Here is a 22,196-nt window from a genome sequence, read left to right on the forward strand (position 1 = left end):
TTATATTTCTGTTAGACCAGGAATGGGTTCATCTTCGTTTTTATTTTCATTTATCTTCAAAATGCAATTTGTATTTCCCCTTTCATTGCATATTTTCTGTTGTGTGGTTTGCATGATCTGTGCAAGGAGCTATACAAGGCTCTGAAATCTCCCCATCTCCACTAAGCATCATCTGGATCCTGAGATTTCAGCAGGTCTTGCCCACACCCTTTCAAGCATCTTTTCAGCCATAAGAGCTAGAAACTTGCTGTTTTAAAAAAGAAAGCTAAGATTCTCAGGCTGCTGGATTATGTGATCAAGCCAACGTTCTCTGTTTTTTGTGAAATTACAGCATACACACAACCCTGACATTAATGTATTAAGATTGCAATTTAACATTTGCTTGGTTAAAGGGAGTTCATAGCTTATTTCATATCTTTCTTTCTGCAGTATGACTATGCTATAAGAAAAGCATTGGACTTTCTGGAATTTAAATTAAGTGAAGGCATATCAGATAATCATACGCTTGCCCTTGTGACTTATGCTTTATCGCTGGCAAAGAGTGTGGAAGCAAAGCGAGCTCTGGACCTACTGAATGAGAGATCAGAACATCAAGGTAGTGTAAGACAGCTGAATTTACAATTGCAGATGGTACAACCACTATGGTAGCACAGGGTTCTCACACTTTCTAGCCCCAGGGTCCATGTGACATAACTGAGGTCCAAAATGGTGGTGCAAAATGGTGGCAGATGGAAGCAGAATTTGGCATGGGTATTTTTTCCTCACTTTTTAATTTCCTTCAACACATTGTCTTCCTCTTTCCCGTCAGAGGATGGAGATCTCCCTTCCCTTCCCTCACCCCAGACGTGTCTATCTTCCATCCATGGCACTTATTGTGGGGTGAGGCAGGCAAGTGAGGAGGCACTGGCCAGGCAGAGGCCCACCTGAAAGGGACTTGTGGTCCACGGGTGGATCCCAGCCCACTGTCTGAGAAACACTGTGTTAGTATAAAGAAAGTGTAAATCAAACCTATAGAACCTGAGATACAGCATTACTTATAACCCTCCCCAGCAAATCCTGAGTTATAAAGATGGTCACTGTTACTAATTTTGAGAATATTAGGAATGCTTCTGGAACTTAATTTGAGCTTTGTAGGCTTCTCCTTGAATATACAAAAAGTGGATTACCTCCTTTCTTTTATTTGATAAGTCAATAAGTTTTCATTAATTTGTCTGCCCATGCATGCATGCATCATACTCATTTTCAAGTGGAACCTGCAACAAAAGGTTGCAGTGTGGAGTGTTCCTGTTCAGGATTTTAGCTAGGCAGCCATGCTCTTTTCAAAATAATTGATATTTGAAATGGTTGGCTATATGTGGACTTCAGACTATTACAGTTCTTCTTAGTTGTGAAAGGCTTAGTATTATTAATATTAATATTAATATTTATTATTTGTTGCTATGTGAAAAGTTTATTCTTCTTTTTTCCAGAAGAACTCAGATTCTGGATATCACAAGCTTCTCAACTGTCTGATTCCTGGCAGCCTCAGTCTGTAGATATTGAGGTTGCAGGCTATGCTGTTTTGTCTCATGCTAAACAACAGAGATTATTAGAGGGGATCCCTATTATGAAATGGTTAAGCCAGCAAAGAAACCACCTGGGAGGCTATTCTTCTACACAGGTTAGAGAGTCATCTTTACATAATTCACTGTTGTTGTCTTTTCATAATTAATATTAGTCTTTTTTGTGGCTCCAGCCATGGAGTATCTTCTTTAAACCTTAGACGGGAAACTTCGAAAAGCATTGTTCTGAACTTGTGATAAATTAACTGCTTGGTAATTGGTTTCTAAATTGCAAGGAGTATTTGTTTTTGAGGATGAAAGGAAGAAATGCTTGATTCTTCAAGGGAGCCAGTCAGTACCTTCTACAAAATGCATGCCAAAGTCACAGCGTGATTGCTAACAGGCCCAGAGCATGGTCTGTGGACAAATGTTGCAGCAAAGTAGGGTTTGATGTGACCAACACATGAATGGAGAATCCCACGTTGAGTTCTGTGACGAAAGAAAGGTGGGATAGAAGTGAAGTGAAATGAATTCATTACTGATGGGTATTTGCTACTTGGAAAAACCATTCATCAAATCATTAAAACCTAAGAAAACACTTAACAGATTGCTCTTTTATAAACAGAAGGCTTTCCAGTTGGTCTCTTCCAGATCTCTTGGGAGTGTTCCATAAAAATGAGTGTGAGCAAGTGTGGCATAGTAGATAGAAAAATGAATTTGATTGAATTCAAAACTGAGGTTAGGTCTGAGTGTACTCCATAATTATGTTAGACCAATTACTTTATCTAGGATCATAGAATTGTAGAGTTGGAAGAGACCACAAGGGTCAGCTAGTCCAGTCCTCTGTAATACAGGAATCTTTCACTCAACTGGGGCTTGAACCTACAACCCTGAGATTAAGAGTTTCATGCTCTACCAATGAACCATCAGTATTAGCAACAAACTGGCACAGCCCATTCCATGCTCCATGATTGTTCAATGTTAGCATTCCAATTCCTGCATTTATTTTTATGCAGCAGTTTTGTTTCTCATGCTGGGTGTTGCCCTCCCTATCCCTTTTCCTTCTTAGAACTTTAAAATTTTCTGTAAAGGTGACTTGTCAAGCATTTGTCATGCAACTATTATAGTTTTTAAAGATCAGGGCAAATACTGCCTGGTTCTCTGCCTAGCTTCTTTGGGCAGCAAGCAAAAGGAACAAGGAAGTCCATTGCCCTGTTCAGGTATTCAATCTGGGTGCCACCGCATATGTGAAGAATGGAGAAGGGAGATTGCATCTGCCAGCCTCATCTCCCATTCCTTGTGTCAAGGGTCCTATGTACTTACATTCAGCTATGAATAGGATGGAACAGAACTCTGGCTGGCTGTAGCATTGGTCCAAGCTACATGTTTGGAGCAGCGGTTCAGAAACTTATTGTGTGTCTCAGCTCAAAGAGCAAAACAATCCAACTGTTAAGCCAGGCTGGAACTTACTTACTTTAGAGGCATCCGTATTAATCAATAATTTGTTCTTGCTTCTCTATACAGGACACTATAGTGGCCCTGCAGGCTTTGAGTGCCTGTGCAATGCTTACTACTGGCATTGAAACAGAAATGGATGTAACAGTCAGTCCATCTAGCGAAAACGATCCACTTGTGTTCAGAATCAATAATGAAAACCGCTTACTTCTCAACACCAAAGAGGTACTGTAGTAAAGAAGCCCTTCTGTTTTCAGTGCAGTACATCCAGTTCATTGTGCTTTTTTGAACATGCTAATACTCACCATTGTTTTTAGGTTGCAGCTACACAGCCAGTGGGAGTTACAGTTTTTGCAAGCGGCCGTGGCTTGGGACTCTTCCAGGTATGTGATATTGCTTTTGTGGAACTTTCTTTTCAGAAGGCTATTTGAACTAGAAACTACGTTCAGAGGTGGATTTAGGGATGTGCGAGTGGCTCACCCGCACTGGTCGCTAAGCTAACAGGGCGCCACAACAGTGATTTGGAACAGAAGGCAGGTGGGGGGTGCCAGATTTTGGCATTGCACAGGATGCCACTGAAATTTGAAAGCCCTAAATCCACAACTGCTACTTTTTAGGTGGGTTACATTTTCATTTTCAAAAGTGGACTCAACATTATGTAAACTAGGCCACTTACTAGAGTCCCTGTGACTTAATTAACTTGGATTTTCTCGGTGTGTTTTGTCTGCTCCTTGTACTGGACTCTTTTAAAGTGCTCTATCAATTATCACAATCATATGATAACTAGTAATGCCATCCATAACATAAAGAATCTATGCCTTGTTTTTTAATTCCTGTGGGCAGATGACCTTCACCCAATGGAATTTTTCCATCCCTTCCCTCTTATGAGAGTATTTGTGTTTGGCTACATTTATGTTTGGTATCTGCCACCATTTGTAGATGCTGCCAGAAGAGATAAAGTTGTTTGTAGTTTGAAGGTGGCAAGAGTGCAGAATATAGGTTAGCGTAGAAATCCAATACCTTTATTGCATACTTTTGTCTTTAATTCCCATAGAAGGTATTAAACTGAGTGCATAAATTACATGAACCACTTTCCATGATAACTTGAATTCTGTGCAACAAACAAACTAATCTGCAGCAGATTAACAGTAATCAGTCACTCATCAACTGTAATTCAACACTGGCGGAAGTTGAAGAGTAAACTATATGTTATTCTTGTAAAATCTCAGTAAGAGACCAGAGCATTGTAAATTGGCATTATTCTGGTGTGTGCATTTTCATAAATGCTGTTTCTGATTACCATGAAGTTCAAATGTGTTTGAGAATAATTTCAGTTCCAGCAGTGGAGGCCAAGAATTGTGTCAGTATCACAGAAGGCAATTGGTTGCTCATCCATCATATTTGAAGGTAGTGGAGTTAGCAGGAATTGTTTCCAACAACAGTCAGAGTGCTAAAAGTTAACAAATGCAAAATATCACAAGCTTCTTTTTAAATAATGAACCTATCAAACTAATTTTAAATCTAGAATTAATCAAACATAAGCATTCTGTTTTGATTTTAAATTTATTGTAACAATAAATTGACTTCAAGCACTAACTACATATTTACTTGTTTCCTAACAGTAACATTGATCCTATGCATATTTCCCTTTAAGATTATTCCACTTGAACGAATGGAGTGTACACTTAAATAAGTGTGCATAGTAGTCTTGTTACTTTTTAAGTGGCGTTGGCTAGCATCACAAGTGGTAGCCTTATGCTGTTAGTGGGGCTTGACCCTTCCAGGCCTACATGGTCATTAGGGACTCAGGAAATCTGGTACAGCTTGGCACTAACTTTTCCTTGACGAAGTAGGAGATTCCTGTAGCTGGGGGGCAGAGCAAGGCAGATGGCTGGAAAGCCATTATTTCCACGACTATAGCAAAACCAGATTTAAAGCACGGGTCTTCCGTGATACAGTTCCAAGACCCTGCACTTTCTCGTCTGTAGTTTGGCAAAGCAAAAGAAATAAAGACTTCTGGAATAATTTCATCCAATCCAATCCAATTGGGTTTGCTGGAACCACCTCCTTTCTTTCCTTTTACTTGGCAGGAATCCTGCCGAATGAAAAAGAACTGTGATACCCTTCAAAGGGTTATTTTCCCCCGCCACTTCAGCCCACAAGCTAGATCTGCTTTTCATCTGCGATATGAAATAGCATGTGATTATTACCATCTTTCTTTCTTTTTGCTATATTAATTCCCTTATCCTGTGAGCTATTGCTGCAAAGCAGCAGCTCATATGTTCTGGCACACGCATCCCAACCCTGGCGTGGCAGAACAATTTGTCCCCTCCTGTTGAATCTCAGGCCAAGCGCTACCACAGCTGTTCCCAATGGCACCTCTGTGCCTGTGCCCTTGCATGGCACAGCTATTCTGCACAAGGAACTTGTGGAAGGTTGGGTGGGGCTTAGCAGAGGGCTTGACAATCCGCCTCCAGAGGCATCCTGCAGATTACTCTTCACTTCCAGAGCCCTAAAACGTGACACAGCCTAGTTTTCTTCTTTAAATAACAACAAAATGAATAATAGGAGGACATCTTTGTCCTACTCACCACATGCAGGAAACATTTCTATCCTGTTAAAAGGCTTTGGGTTGTAAAAACTCTTTTTTGTACTTAAGACTGCGCAGCTGTGCAGCAGCTAACCAAAGGAGTTGTCTGATAGCAAATAAGAGTTTGATGAGGAAGCACGATAGTGGCCAGCCACATTTGGTAACTGGTGCAGGTCCTCTGTTGGCAAGTCTTCACAAGACACTGCTCACCAACAAAATGCAGATTGCCAACCATGTGACTTGTTAAAGGGATCAATATTTTTTTTCTGATGTTGTGCCTGTTTGGAACTGCAGAAACAGTGGGACTGGGTTGGGAGGTACCTGGGAGGCCCCATTACAAGTCCCCCCCCCTCCATTCAGTTATGTGGAGACGTTCTGGTGATTGATTATTGCATATCTCTTTGCAATTCTAAAAACACAGGGCTGATTTTTAGGAGTTCTGTCTATTCCCCACCCCCAGACTCCTAAGTATCTTCTATCCATCTGTGTATTTTCCCCCTTACTAGGTGTCCCAACATCTTTATTGCCTTCTGGTCAGCCTGTTTGAAACTTTATTTATCTTGGATTTTAAAAAAAATCAAAATCAAAGGCGTAGTTGTTATGCTCTTTGTGTCTACTGTTGATAAACTTACACAGCAAGCTTTCCTGTTGGCTGGAAAGGGAAGCATCCTTAATTAAACTCTTCACTGTGAAATGGGCTGATCTAGCTGAAACCTCTGGCAATGTCATGCCTGACTTCCAGAAGCCCTTTCTTTTGTTTTGGATACTAACATCTGTTCCATGCTTATACCTGCAGCAAAGTGATGAATCCAAATTGGTTTTAATGAATGTGCCTTGTTCTTTTAGTCAAGATGGAAATGCTTATTTGGGGTTGTATCCAACAAAGCTGTCCAGTTCACGCAAGAACACCTGCTTGTGCAGCAAAACTTCTCCTTTGTCTCCTCTCCTTTCCTCCATGCGCCCACCAAATCGGTTCTGGGGATTCCCCCAACCTTCTACAGCTGACTTGTGAAGGATGCCCTGGGGGATGGGGGTGTTCTTTTCACAAGCAGAAGTCCTTGCATTAACAGAACAGCCTTATTGGATGCAACTCCATGAAATTAGGGTTTTAATTCTGCTTAACCAAATTAAATAATTTTTGGAATTCTTAACACACTGGACATTGGCAGGGCTCCCTTGAGATAATACCCACCTGGTTTTATGAGGTTGTGTATGACCCATTTCTACAGGTGCTTACCGTACATTTGTTTTTATATGCAAGTTAGGCTGCATGCACAGTTACCTGAGGCTTAGCCCCATTAGTCTTACTTTTGAGTAGACATATACTGGATTGTGCTGTTGGTTAACATTCCATTTCCTTCCTCAACACTCAATTTAACAGCCAAATAAAATACTTTGGAGAAGAAACTCCTGCTGAAGATAACCCTTTAGCATATACCTCCATCCAGACATCTGTTTGCTATGATCAGAGGCTTAAGAATAAACATAGGAAAGCAAAGGATTCCTGGACTGGTAGGAGATTTTTCCAAATACTTGACTTATTTCAGATGGAATATTGCAGGGAGTGCCGCCAGATTTTTTTTTATTTTATTTTATAAGGCTGCCAGTGACTGGCGTTGAAGATTGCTCTGTTGCTGTCAGTAGTTGCTGGAGTGCAGTTTGTCCTGTTATTTCATTAGTGTGCTAGGAGCTGCTGTGCTTCCTGGAAGGAACAGGAGCCTCTTTGGGGTCAGAAGTTGGTAAGCTTAGTTACACTAAGTGTTACAAACACTGAATTCTAGCTATCCGCCAGTGTTCCTGGAACACAAAGCTATCCTTTCAGAGTGCTGTTTTGCCACAGCATCTTCCTATTCATTTTGGCAATTTTTATTTTATTTTAGCTAAACCAGTAGTGTGGGACTAGAGACGATCCAGGAGTCTAGAATGTATTTTGCCCCACAGCCAGAACATGACTTTTGCCAAGCAAGACTGCTGGCCTTTCCACACAATTAAACAAAAGAGTGTCCCCAGCCATCCTGATCCAGCTACAGTTTGCAGTGTCCCCCATCTGTATATAAAGATGTGAGGAACTTTGCTTCAGACCACGCTGCTCTTTCTCCGCCTTCTTAAACCTAGTGGGTTGTGTGCTCCAGCACAGGGGATAGAGAGCACCCAACCTTAAAGATTTTTTAAAAACCCAAAACCTAAAGTTTACATAATGGGAGAGGAGGGCCAATTTGGGTTTTGCCACTTAAAGAAAAGTGTCAGGATGAGCATGCCAGTGTTCAGGTTAGGCAGCTGGAAACACTCAACAGTCCAATAATTTCAAACTAATAAAAACCTTAACTAGGAAGATCACAAAATAGTATAGACATGAATTCAGTTATTGAGACGTGAGCATTATCCAGTAAATGCCCAGACACTCACACTTACATCCAATTACAAAAAACAATGCCTGCACGATCTGGAGAAACAATCACATTTTCCCAGATACAAAACATTGTATATTTAAGTGCTTGTAAAATACATTTTCCCTAGAACAGAAGTGCAATCTTAAGGGAAGATGGTTTGTTCCCAGAAAATGTGTAGCAAATGTTCGCATATTGTACAAAAGGTCTGCAAGACCTGAATTAGTTTTGCCGTCCTCACAAAACCCAGTGTTGGCAGCTGTGGGTACCAGCCTAGGTGTAAGCCACTTGTGTGTGTGAATTGTGAAGGGCTGGCTGTACACTGGATGATATCTCTTTCTGTCTTCTAAACCACTATACAGATGTGCCCTACAAAATGTGTCAGTAAATGCTCTTTGTGTGTGGTATGAAATCTTGCTTTGCACCGTATGGAGCAGAGAAGGAAAGAGTTTTCCATCCCTGAGTGGATACTGTAGTCAGGTAAAGCGTATTCAGTCACTCTTCTGTGAGGCTTTCTTTTTCTGTGGGCTTTTCTTTGTCTAGTACCAAGAAGGAATGGAAAATTAAACATGAAGCTTCTTTCAATTAAATGTGTTCTTAAGGGGTCATTCAGTATATTGTTTCAGATGTTCCTGTGCTGCTGGTAAATTCTTACCCGTTTGCTTCTCTTGGCAAATACTAAAACAACAGCTTTTGGGTGTTGACAAATTGCTGATTTGCTTCCAGCTTGATTTGACCAAATTCACAACATGCCTCCAATAAGGAGAAAGCATGTTCAACTTACTTTATTAATTTGGGATCCAGGGCTTCTTTTGAGGCCTAAGAGTGGATGTTTTCATTCAGAAACAGTGATGTGTTTTACCTTCCTTGCTTTTTTGGGGGGGTCTTTTATATTACAGCACTTCTGTATTTAGTTTCCTAAACTCTGAGAGGACATAAACTAAGGGACTACTACATATTATAAGCTAATGTGTGCAGCAGTGCCACAAGTAACAATTTTGTTTTTGGAAGAGGGAACTATGCCTTTTTCCATAGCATTCTCCCCTCCAATTTTATCTCAGTAGGGTTTTAAATGCTTTTACAAACCTGCATTTTGAACCTCATGAGAAGAGGAAACTGATAGACATACAGTAGATTAATTAGGGGCTGTTCCACACTTGTGCCATGCTTAGAAAGCATGGGTTTTTTCCTTGCCCATCTCCTTTCCAAGGGAAATCTAGCTGTTTAGCAATAGATCTGAACAAATGTCAATCCGAGGAAAACCCAAATTGCTGTTTGCTAAAGAGTGATTTTGCCTGGGAGAAAGCAGTGGGACAAGAGGATGTATGGCTAAGCCCTTGGTCAAGCAACCCACCTTCTCTGGTTGCTTCTCTTGCTTGCCTCCTACCCACATGATCTCTCTGCATTGGATAAAACAAAGGAAGACCGAGTTGCTTTTATATAAAGCAGGGAGTGAAGAAAATGATCTGGAAAAAGAAACTAATGGAGAGCAAATATCTGTTGTAGTTTGCTATGCATGTGATTGATATTTTCCCTTGAAGAGGGTTAATGGAATGGAATACTTTTATTTGCAGCATATGTACTGTGTATATGTTTAGTGACATACGGTATATTAAGCCTTCAATAACACTTGGTTCCTAAGGTTACTAGTATTTACATTAGTAAATAACACTTAAGATTTTACTGTGAAAGGGTTCGTGTTTTGGAAGCAACCTTTATTTCTGCATTGTTTCATGTTTACTCTGTTTTGCAGTGTAAAAGAGAGATAAGGAGGTTTTTTTGGGGGGGGGGTAGTCATATGACCTATGCTATATTATAAAATAATTTATTTTAAAGCCTATGTTTTGCATGCAGAAGTGTTTTTCTGCTAAAGTATTCTGTCCTAATTATTAAATAAAATGATATTTGCATCACTAGCATATTTCCAAGTACAGAAGTACCGTTTCTTTGTTTATGCCACTTTCAGTGGTTGACACGGCAGCTTGCAATGCCTAGGAATTCATACAAGTTACACCCCTATTAGTTCTTTATGGCAGCATAATGTTAATGACAGCATACTCATGGGATTTCATAATTTGCTTGCAGTAGCCTGGCAGTTTTGCTTCTCTTACGTTCTGGATTTACTCAAATTATTCTATGGTGAATGTTGATGCTGAAACTGTATCACAACTATAAAGTTTTCAGGATCTAGAATCTAGACTGCCCTATTCTTACCTCTCTTCAAGAGCTCTTTCATAGTCCTGCAGGTTGATCTCAGTTGTTTGCATTATATCACTTATACACACACCAGTAATTTCACGAATGTTTGATGTTTGCACTCTTGTAGCTCAATATTATGTACAACGTGAAAAATTCACATACCAGCAGGCGGCGTAGATCTGCACAAAGTCAGGAAGCCTTTGACTTGGATGTTGTTGTAAAGGATGACAAAAAAGATATAAATCACTTAACGCTGAACGTTTGCACCAGGTAAGTAAATATGTGAAACTACCACTCCTCCCCTTTCATTTACAGAATTCTAATAATATTTGGACAGGGCAATTTTTTATTTTATTTTTTTACACATACATGAATTGCTCAAGGGAGGAAAGATTGCATATATATAAAGCAAAAATATCAGGAATAGCAAATTTGAACAGATGATCATTTTTTACAGAACAGTTCTGAGTAAACATGCTTTGGATTAGGTCTCAAGTCTTCACAATGCCAGTCAGATTTGTTTCCTTTTTTACATAGCAATTCATTAGCTTGCTTTCTGTCCCTTGAAGTATGTGAATTTAAACTAGCTGATTTTAAATGGTTGCTCACCCGTTTTGCTTTGGTTCCACAAGGGCCATCCCCAGCAATCTTCATGGAGTCTCTCTATTTAGGGTGCCAGCTAGCTAGCCAAGTCATTTTTCAGGATACCCCATTCCACCCTCCACTCCCCCAGGTTTTCTGCTTTTCTTTTTCAACATCCTGTGGTTACTGATCCTATTCAGATTTCATTGAACTCTTTGTGGTTTTATTATTTGCACACACCCCCTTTAGGTTTTTTTAATTAAAAAAACATATTTATTGTACTTATTTAAAGCTTGGGGTTCCTCCTAGCATTCTGATGCATTCCTCTTGGACTTTATTTTTCTACAATAGTTCTGTAGAAAACAATTATACCTTGATGGCAATGACCAGAGCTCTCTTCCTATTTGCAGTTACAACACAGACATAATTACATCCAGTTCCAATTCAGTTATTTGTTTTCAATAGCAGCTACTTTGGCCTGGCGACTCATCCCACAGATGGTTTTGTTTCCTTTTAATCTCACGAGCCAGCCTCAGCCAGCAGTTGTACTGAATTTCTTTCAAAGCCATATCTGTATTTAATCATCCCTGCTGCCAGGCCTGAGAGCATTACTTTGAAAAGTGAGTCTTCCTCTCTTGCAAATTGTCCCCATATAAGAAGAAATACAGTTTTATTAAATTACTTTTAACTACTGTCAGGCATTCAAAATACAGATTGGAGACACACTCTTTTTCCAAGAGAACAGTGGTGGTTTACTGTCTCTGCCAAGCAAAATCCTTCTGCCACCTATTTGAAGAACTCCCCTCATGAAAAGGTAACTTAAGTGTTACCTCATATAAAATAAAAAGCCACAAACACGTTTTCATAGCCTGACTGAGAGTTAGCATTATTATGTGACTTGCAGGCATCTACTATATTGTGTGATTATCTGGACGAAGGTGCTTTCATGAGCACTTCTGGGAGGCAAAAAGAGAAAGGGGGAATTATCCCAGAGGCTCCATTACATAAATTAGTTATGTAGACTGCAATCCTATATCTACATACCTGGGAATAAGCTCCATTGAACTCAGTCAAATTACTTATGACATGTAGTGAATTGTGTTGCTATTTAAATTCCATGCATTATTTTAGGTGCTGCAGACCATCAACTAGTTAAGTGTTCAGCAGATTTACCTATGCTTGAGTAGCAGGTTAATAAACTAGAAGCTTAATACTACAAAATGTTGGAAAGCATCCAGACAATCAGCAAGCTATTTATTTTCCCATCACATTTGTGGTGAATGAAGTGGAAATCGGTGACTGAAGGGGTCTGTCGGTCAGTAGACTCTGCAGCTACTGCTTGCTTAGACGAGCCAGATTAGTTCAGTTTTGCAGCAGTCAGTTTTCCGATAACCTTGTTCTGCTTGATTCTAACTGCCAAGTGGACACAGTCCAGCAAAAGGTTGTGACTAGGCCCACTGAATGCAAAGGAATGGGACTTACTAACTTTGCCACGTTTTATTTTAGTGGGAGCTTTAGTGGGAGTGGTATTTTGCTGCACTGTCAATTTTTGCTGGAAAAAACTGATTCCCTTCTTGTTCACTCCCAGGGTGTTCTTGCCTCCACATCATATGTTTTACTGGTCTATGTGCTTCTTAAAACCATCTACTTGCCATTTCCACCTCTCCTCAGTTACATCCCCACTTATTAGGGTGATTCCAAGAAGAAGCAGACAGCAAAGGAAATAGTTATTTCCAAGTTGTGGCAGGGAGGCTGTCTGGATCAAATTAATTAATTACGAATGCATGTCCTTAATAATATTTTCCAAATTGAGAAATATGAATTTTACATACAAGTGTTTAGCAATTTTCTTTGTAAATTATTGCCATGCTGTGTTTTCCAATATGCACCCCTGGATTTTAATTAAGAGTTAGGATAATTAGAACAACCAAGAGTGAAGCATTTTTAAAACTTTCCAGTTAGATTATATTGGGGGTTTAATGCCCAATTCTTGGTCATAATTTTGTTGGTTCACTTACCAGATAATTGGGGGCTAGTTCACACACTTGTGTGAATTCCTCTATTTAGATGGTGGAGAAGTGCAAATATTTGCTACACTGTTGCTACGTTTATTTTGTGAGTGTGTATTCATCCATTCATTCTATGTAATGGTCGCTATTCAAACACAAAATAATGTCCCAAAGCCACTTATAGCATAAAAGGAATTAAAACCCCATATAAAATAACAATAAAACACAATACCTATACATATCCATTTAAGAACATTTATAAAAGAACAAATCCTACCCACCTCCTTAAAAGAAGAAGGCAGGCTAAAAGTAGAACTCACTGCCCTCCCAATTAAGTCACAGGCATGGATAAACAGGAGTGTTTTAGCTTGGTGCCTAAAAGCTAACAATGATGCTACCAGACAGACTTTCCTGGGGAAAGCATTCCATAAGTAGGGAGCCACCACTGAGAAGGCTCGTTGCCACCTTCTGCATCTTCCTTGGAGGAAGCACACAGAAGGACCTCTTCTGACAAGCAGCGTCTGAGTAGGTTGGGGAGAGGTGGTGCTTGAGGTATTGGTGTCCTGAAGTCAAAACAAGCACTTTGACTCAAGCCTGAAAACTAATTGATAGCTAATGCAATTGTGCCAGAATTGGTTTCATAGGCTCAGATCAGCAACCTTGCTGCTGAATTTTGCATTAGCTGCAGTTTAAAGGCATCCTCATATATAACACATTGTAATAATTTGATCCAGAGGTTTCATCAACAGAGGTTAGGCTATCCCGGTGCCCCAAGGCCACTTGTGCCCCAAGCCACAGCAATGGTTCCAGAAATATCCCCACGTTGCTTCTCCAGAGTATAACCCCATTCAGAATAATGTGTACATGCCATCAACATAATCCTTCCCCTTAAAAGGGTGGAAAGACATTCAAATCACATGGAGGTTCTCACCCATTGTAGATTATACTTGTAGACATTGTTGGGGTGCATGAAAAGTCACATTCCTCCACGGGTTCATACACCATCCATGCAAATGGAGCTGCCTATTCAGTTAAGTATATGACGTGACCCATACTTTTACATGGAGTATTTACAATAGAATGCTTAAGTAAGTTTATTTCTATGTAAACTATTCTGTTCCCTTTTTTGTTTGTTAGGTATTTGGGTGTTGGCTCATCTTCAAGGAGTGGCATGGCCCTCATAGAGGTTGGATTACTGAGTGGCTTCTCTCTGTCACCCAGTTTCATGTCATTAGATGATCCAGTTAAGAAAGTGGAGAAGGCGGAAGGCAAAGTCCATTTATATTTGGACTCCGTAAGTCAAAATACTGGATGAGGGTTTAATTAATTTCTTTTTTTTAACTACCCCGTGCCCTTTAAATTCAGATATCACATTTTTACGAAGTTTAAACCAAAAAAATTATCTTTCTGGAACTGATAAAACAGGGCAATATTCTCATAGGGCATGCACTACTTTCCCCACAGTAGGGTTTTGGTTAAAGCTGTATACTTGGAATACTATTTTGTTTTAAAGACATGTTTGTTGTATATGACCTTTTAGTGTTCAGTGAAACACCAGTATTAAGCACACGAAATAGGGATTCATACGGTGTTTCTAGTGTGCAGTCTTTACACAAGGTGTGGAAGGAGCAGCAAGTAATGGGGTTGTGTGTCGCTGCCCCCAATTATGGAACATTTTTTTTCCTGGACTAGCACTAATGTTTGTATATAAGTTCATATATGAGTCTGCTCCAGCAGTCTAATCTGCCCACTCCCACTGGCGGATGAAAGATCCACACTGCCAGGATGTGTTCAGCTGTATGTGTTGGTTAGTGCAAGTGTTCTGTGTACAAAGAGGAATGCATTGTACATTGGGGCAAAAGAACCCCTAGTTTCACATTTATGTTTATGTGGTTTTATCTGGAGGTGACTGGTCAGGAAAGAGATCTAGGCGTCATGCTGGATAGTTTGATAAAAACGTTGACCTAGTGGATGGCTGCTTTGAAAAAAAAAAGTGAATTTCATGCTAGAGGGATCGTTAGGAAAGGGGCTGAAAATAAAACTATATATTTTACGAGGAAAGGCTTTTGAGTTCAGATATGTAAGATGGGGCGTGATAGTTGTATATACAATTATGTGTATTTTGGATAAAGTGAATAGAGAGAAATCCCTCCCCCACTTCTCATAACACTAGAACCTGGGTTCTTCCAATGAAGCTGAATGTTGGAAGGTTTAGGACAGGCAAGCAGGAAGTGCTTCTATGCAAACCACATCTGTAGCCACAGAGAGAACAGGATGCTGGAGTCTTCATTCTGATCCAGCAGAACCAGTTAATGTTGCTATATTTTATTAACAAGAAGTTAGGACGTTAATTCATCTAGTTACCTACATGCCTTTACCATAGGAGTATATGAAAATTCTTTGAAAATTTTCTTTCTTTTTTACTTTTTAGTTAAACGAAACACAGGTTTGTGTAGACATTCCAGCTGTGAGAGACTTCAAAGTGGCAAATACCCAGGATGCCTCTGTGACTGTGGTGGATTATTATGAACCTAGTAAGTGCCAATTGTTTTTGACATTATCTCATATTCAGTGCTGAAATAAGCAGTTGTAGTTAGTTAAGTGAAGAATTGACTCCTTTAAGCTAGGAAAGAACCATATTAAATGGAAAATAAAGGTAAAGGTAAAGGGACCCCTGACCATTAGGTCCAGTCGTGACCGACTCTGGGGTTGCGCGCTCATCTCGCATTATTGGCCGAGGGAGCCGGCGTATAGCTTCCAGGTCATGTGGCCAGCATGACAAAGCCGCTTCTGGCAAACCAGAGCAGCACATGGAAACGCCGTTTACCTTCCCGCTGTAGCGGTTCCTATTTATCTACTTGCATTTTGACGTGCTTTCGAACTGCTAGGTTGGCAGGAGCTGGGACCAAGCAACGGGAGCTCACCCCGTCACAGGGATTCGAACCGCCAACCTTCTGATCGGCAAGCCCTAGGCTCAGTGGTTGAACCACAGCGCCACCTGGGTCCTAAATGGAAAATACCCTATATCAAATACCACAGGGAAAAAAATGAACAAACAAATTCTTCCAGAATGTAGTTCAGTGAATTTCTTACAGGATAAACACTGTGAGGTGAGGTGGGCAGGGACAATTGCTCTTGGATCCTTAGCTAAATTAACTTTTAGGAATTTAAGGGAAGAAAGTTCCCTGTCCCCTCCTCCCTCAGCACCTGCTGAAAATCTTATTGGAAGGGACCTCCAAAACAGTGGGGTATGGGGAGTTGCTGAGAAAAGGATGATAAACTTCATTTCCATGAACCTCCTTAAGTTAACTTACATTTGGATCAAGGCCTAATTTTGGGCAAATCCCCCAGGACCCCTGTTGTTCAGGAAAGTCCTACACAGAGAAACATTTAGACCACGCATTCCCAAACTTCGGCCCTCCAGATGTTTTGGACTACAATTCCCATCTTCCCTGACCACTGGTCCTGTTAGCTAGGGATCATGGGAGTTGTAGGCCAAAACATCTGGAGGACCGCAGTTTGGGGATGCCTGATTTAGACATTTGGAGGGACACACATGGTTGGGATGGGATAGGAAACCTTCCTTCTGTGAACCTCTTTAAATTAACTTATCTTAGGATACATCCCAGTGTTTTGCTTCTGCTTAGTTCTGTAGCCTCAATTAGTGCCATAGCAAAATATTTTGAACTTCATTGCAGAACACACATCCTTTGGGGCCTCTTGGCTTTTCTGTTTAGGGAGGTTTTTAATGACTGATATTTTAATGTATTTTTAATCTTTTGTTGGAAGCTGCCCAGAGTGGCTGGGGAAGCCCAGCCAGATGGGAGGGGTATAAATAACAAATTATTCTTACTCTTATTCTTATTACTTAAGACAAAGTCAAATGGATTTCAGACCTGCCGTTTGAGGATTCACTTCACATTGTGGATTTCAGTGGTCTGATTTCCATGGAAGCTGTGTAGCTTTTTGGACATTCTCTTCAGCGTTATGCAAATGTATCTCACTAAAATGCCTTAAGTGTGATTTGTAGTGAATGGTGCTCTTCCAATCTCTCACAATAGGGAGAAGAGCAGTGAGAAGCTACAACTCCGAAGTGATGCAGAGTTTGTCGCCATGCACCTTCTGTGAAAAGGATGAATGTGATCTTTGTTCAGCGGATGGCTCTTCATTAATTTCCCTCTCTTGTGAACTGTTAATAGTACATGTAAGCCTGTTGTATTGTTGGCTGCTCTAATGTGGGCACCTTACCCATGTTGCACTTCTAATAGTATTATTGATCTCGCCATCCTACACAAGGGAAATCAGGATGGGGAAGTTCCTCACTTCCACTCATTGGAGGCAGAGACCTGACAGGAAAAGGGGATGAGTTCTAATCTGGAGAACTGAGACTGGGCCCTGTAACAGCTATCAGTTTATTTTATTTTTTATTTTTTAAAAACACTGATAGGTCTAGAACTCTTGCAGGAACTTGCATCTCCAAATGGTTATCAGGAAGAGCCAGACTTCTCCCCAGAGAGTCTGTCTGAAATGATAATTCCAGGTCAGAGCCAAATGTTCTCCTGCACCCATTAAAGTTCAGGGATTAACTGCACATTCATATCAATGTAAACTTAGAAATAATTCCCATTGAGTTCAATGGGGGTTACGTCTAGGTAAGTCTGTATCGTATTGCAGTCCAGACTTCTGTATCCAGAGACAGAAGGATCAAATAGAAGTGCTAAATTTCTGGCTGTGGTTCAGTAACATTAAGAATTTTAAAAAATGTAAACATTAATTAATGTTCATTTTCTCAATAAATATTTAAGTGAGATCAGATTTATTTGGAGCAGAAAAATTAGGAGTATATAGTTCTTTATTTGTACATTAAAAATAAGATGTGTTTTTTTAAAATAAAGTTTTAGAAAATATATAATTATCTAAAGCCTTGCATTCCTTTTAGTTCAGCTTTTGCCAACCTGGTGCCCTCCAGATGTTGTGGATTACAATTCCCATCAGATCCAGATGGCACAGGCATGCTGGCTAGGACTAGCTGGAGTTGTTGTCCAAAACATCTGGAAAGCACTGGATTGACAAAAACTAGTTTAGATTATGACACATTTTATCCTAACATTTAATTTGCAAGTATTGCTAACTTTAATGGCACAGGATCAAGTCCTTGCTACAGATGCAAGAGCCCTATTCTCTTTAGCACCTTTTAAACAGTTGCGTAGAAGGGAGAATTGCCAGCAGATATGGGGCACAACAAGCTAGGCTTGCCAAAATCTCCTCTTCTACACAATACTGAATAATGGCACAAACAAAGCAAACTGAGGTGGTTTCCAAACAGCTGGCCGTCGTGTACACTCACGCAGTCACAAAATAAAAAATGCTAAATTTTAGTCAAGACAACTTGTACCAGAAAAATATCTGGTTATTGCTATTATAATTATTAAATGCAAGTGTGTGAAAAGCAGGCATCTTAAAGTTGAAGGCGTCTGTTTTTCTCATGCACCTCAGTCTGAAATGTGATGTTGAGTTTACAGTAGAAAATGAATTACTTGCCTTATTTCTTGCTGGGCAGTAAACCAGGAGCTGAATTGGCTGCCCCCCCAACTTAAGACAGCATGAAGCATCAGCTTACCCACACAGTGCCATGGGGAAGAGGCATTAGGAACTGAATTGCATGGCAGGCTCTTCTGGCCCATAGGAATTTGAATACCTCAGTGGTAGTCATGCTACCATAGTTTTTAAAGCAACAGTAACACAGCCCCCCTGCTGTGGCTGGTCAGAGAAAAACGCCTTGCAAAGCAAGAGAATATCCTCAGAAAGGAAGGAAACATTGTACAAGCTAAGATGGAGCCTAGAGCGGACCTCTTTTCACTCAAGGTCTGGGTGGACAAGAAAAGCCAGATGAGAGGTTAAAAGTAGCAGTGTTCTTCATAATCTGGCTCTTCTCTAAATTGCAATCATTGCAATTTGCAAAAAGGTATAGGACAAACTACAACTAGTACACAGTCCTAGATGAATATCACCAATATTCACAATTTTGCAAAAATTCAAATTTTTGCCCAGTTTCCAGAGTGAAATTGAGTTTGAAATTTGAATTTACATTTTGAATGTTAAATCTTACCTCAACACTTAAGTGCTCTAGTCTTGTTGGCATATACTGGTTGTTTTGACTTTGGCAGCCATCCACTATGAAATCTGATAAGTTGTAAACTATATAATACTCAATAGCATTGCATGTCATTTGTAAAATGTCAAATATATTGTACACCAACTATCAAAAATTGTTAGATAGCATTTGCCAACAAAATAACTTGCATTCAAAATATATTTTGTGTCAAATAATCTTATGCATATTTACATGGAAGCAAGAGTCATTGAGTTCGTTGGGGCATGTTTCCAGATAACTGCATAGCATTGCAGCCTTAAAAACCTTTTGATTTGAGCGAGACAGGTAAGCAAATGTTTTATGAAGTGTTTAAGTCTTAGCTTATTTGAAAGGGAGAGCTTTAAACATATGCTTAACTTTGGCTGATTGATGATTGTTAATGCTGCCATTTCTTCTTCATTTAGGTAACTAATTCTTATTCCCTTCGCATGTATGCTTTGTCCAAACTTCGCAATGTCTTGATTATATATTTTTCTACTATGCAATGATGTATACATTTTAAGATTCTTAGTTTGTGGTATCGCTGCAGTTTTCTTTACTGGGATTTCTAAAACATTTTACTGACTTTACAAGTGAAAATGCAGAACATCCATATGGTGTTAAATTTCTGGCTGGGCCATCTTATATACCCTACCTGTCCTTTCCACTGAATCTAGAAGTCATTGCAATTACTTCATTAAATGGCAACATTTTTCAGTTTTGGATTTGATGGTTCTCGATTTACTAATGGACAGTAGTGGATGAGGTTTCAATAATCCAGCAAAGGCAATGTTTGTATTGAAGCAAGGTCACAGATTTGGGGACAATTTGTCAATCTGGCAAAGACAATGTGTGCATGGGAACAAGCTTCTGTGTTTCATATTTTGCTACTGTGAACCTAGCATTCAGAATTGTGTGTGCGGATTTTGGATTCAGAATTTGGTTCTGCCAAATAGCCAGGCAGTACTATCACTGTGTTGAAAAGAAAAATTATATAAAGTTTTCAGATACAAAGCTACTGTATTTGTTGATCACAGGAAAATCTTTGTCTGTAGTAAAATGCACGGAATAGCACAGTGTACATGGAAGCTAGATTTTAAATACCTGAAGAACTGAGAATTGCTCTCCTTGGTCGCAGAAGCTTTAGCAAACTGCCCAGAGCTTTAGGTCACTCTTAAAGTTATAAGCCCACTTTGTCTTAAAAGACTGATGCAAACATTCATGGAAAACCAACTATTGTTTCAAGCAAACCACTTAAGAAAAAAGTTATGCTCTTGAGCAACAGTCCAGCATCACCTTTCCAATGCAATTTTCAAGACAGTTTATAACACAGATTAAAATAAGAAATACTCAGAATAAAATTGCAAGATAAAATACTGGCAAGAGATCAGAAGACCGTAGATGGAAACCAAGAAGTTTAAAATGGCAACAGTTTGGCAGGCCAGTTCTTGCAAAATAGCAAACATTTTTGTGAGGTGGCGCAAGGCCATTGTGCAGGTCTCCTTCAGAACAGAGTTCCACAGCCCTCAGTGTGGCTACAGAGACAACTCACTTCTGCATCCCAGGTAAGCACTCTTCAGATGGAAAGAAAGCAGAGTCTCTCCAGTAGATCTTAATGAGTGAGCAGGTTCACATGGAAGAAGACAATCCTTTAGATATCCCGATCCTAGGTGGATTAGGGTATGAAATCCTATCTGCTGCTTCACCTGCTACTCATAATAGTTGCTCAAAACAGAGTAGGTAATGTGAGATATATGCAAGTGAACTCTTTGAACTGAACAAGAGACTACAGGCCCAATTTGCATCTAAGCACAGAATATAATGAGGATCTGTCTGGGCTACTGCAGAAAAGCTGTATCGTGTGGATGTATAAAATGATACGTTTAAAATAATATGGATGCATATTATTGATGGGGGAGAAATGCACACCATTGCTGTAAACACAAAATATTTTGGTTATCATTGATTTGTTTCAAGTGAAAATTGTGGACAGTGTACATCAAATTAAAATAGCCCATTAAATTTTTGCTAAGTTGTATGCTCACGGTTTTTTAAATTAAAAAAAAAAACTGTGCGTGTACACACACACACACACACACACACACACACACTTTATATTGAAGAAGAGTGAGTATTTCTATTGAGAGCAATGGTTATACTGCACTATATCAGTAGGACTCGGCTTTTTTGGAATATTAGCCAAAGTTGAATGGATGCAACAAGTTTCTGTCTTCTATGAGAGGAAGTGCTTCTCTGAAAAAACACCAGAACATTGATTCATGTCAGCTATTGTGCACACTGAACATTTTGAAAATGCAAACAAGTCTTTTACGGGCAAATGTGTGAGTAGGCTGGGATTTACTCACAACAGCTCCACTCTACTAAAAGCAAAATGCAATGCAATAATGGTGTTGGAGGCAGGCATTTTGGAGTGCCAGTTATTTTGTTTATTCTCTTTTTGGAAACTCTGGATTTGACAGATGCACATCTAAGATATGTGCTTTAAGAGGCAGTTAGAAATGCCATGTAAGACCGGTTGGTTGGATGTGTGTTTAGTTCATTGCCAAGACACGCGTGCTCCTGTGATTTTTTTTTTAAACTCCTGTTTCAGTCAGCAGTAAAGTAAATAATGGGGCTAATGGAATAATGGGCGGGATGACATTTAGCAAGGGATCCTGAATGAAGTCTGTTGAGTATATTTCAAATAAATTATAGCCAAGAACTCGTGAAAAAGTGGTGTGCTTCACGGAAGGCCAGTTATGAGCTAATACCTTTATTGTTTTATAAAAAAAGAGCTGCCCTGATTTACGATTCAGTTTTAACTCCTCTATCAAAGAAGTACTTAAACCAAGTCATGAACCATTTTATTTTGTACACCTTGCCTAACTCAAATGTTTCAATGTGAGAACAAGGAACAAATCACGCTAACCCAGTCTCCTCATTTGATTAAATGAGTGTTTGGGAACAGTACCCTGGAAAGTTTAGTGAAATCCCCACTGAAATTAATTGGAACAGTAGAAGAACATAGTTCACCAGAACGCAAATCAGGCTGTCTTCAAGAAACGCTGCCGAGGCCCTTTCAGGTTCTCTTTATCTTAGCTAGACTACTCGATAATAAAAGAAAAGTGGCAGTCTGGGTTTTGGAATTCCCTCTCTAAAGACACTTGCCTGGCACATACGTTTTCAGTACTGTACTCTTCTTTACTTAGAAAGTTCAATTTGAGATTCTAAGTTGTTTTAAGGGTTGTATCTATTTTTTTATTAATGTATTTGTACTGTGATGAAAAGGTCACACCATCC

At 39.7% G+C, this 22,196-nt stretch overlaps 1 protein-coding gene across 2 annotated transcripts in view; it reads left to right on the forward strand.

Moving 5' to 3' along the window:
* Positions 1–18,110, forward strand: part of CD109 (CD109 molecule) — a 70,838-nt gene extending 52,728 nt beyond the window's left edge. Inside the window, exons 26-33 of one of the 2 annotated variants that reach the window (XM_035109603.2) lie at positions 430–595; positions 1,470–1,660; positions 3,066–3,221; positions 3,314–3,379; positions 10,300–10,442; positions 13,901–14,057; positions 15,195–15,297; positions 16,825–18,110. In XM_035109603.2, coding sequence (XP_034965494.2) covers positions 430–595; positions 1,470–1,660; positions 3,066–3,221; positions 3,314–3,379; positions 10,300–10,442; positions 13,901–14,057; positions 15,195–15,297; positions 16,825–16,997 — 1,155 coding nt within the window. In that variant the 3' untranslated portion in view covers positions 16,998–18,110. The remainder of the gene's footprint in view (positions 1–429; positions 596–1,469; positions 1,661–3,065; positions 3,222–3,313; positions 3,380–10,299; positions 10,443–13,900; positions 14,058–15,194; positions 15,298–16,824) is intronic. The other variant, XM_035109604.2, reaches the window with a different exon arrangement.
* Positions 18,111–22,196: the final 4,086 nt, after the last annotated feature.

This window comes from Zootoca vivipara, chromosome 3, assembly GCF_963506605.1.
Source record: "Zootoca vivipara chromosome 3, rZooViv1.1, whole genome shotgun sequence".
Lineage (NCBI taxonomy): Eukaryota > Metazoa > Chordata > Lepidosauria > Squamata > Lacertidae > Zootoca > Zootoca vivipara.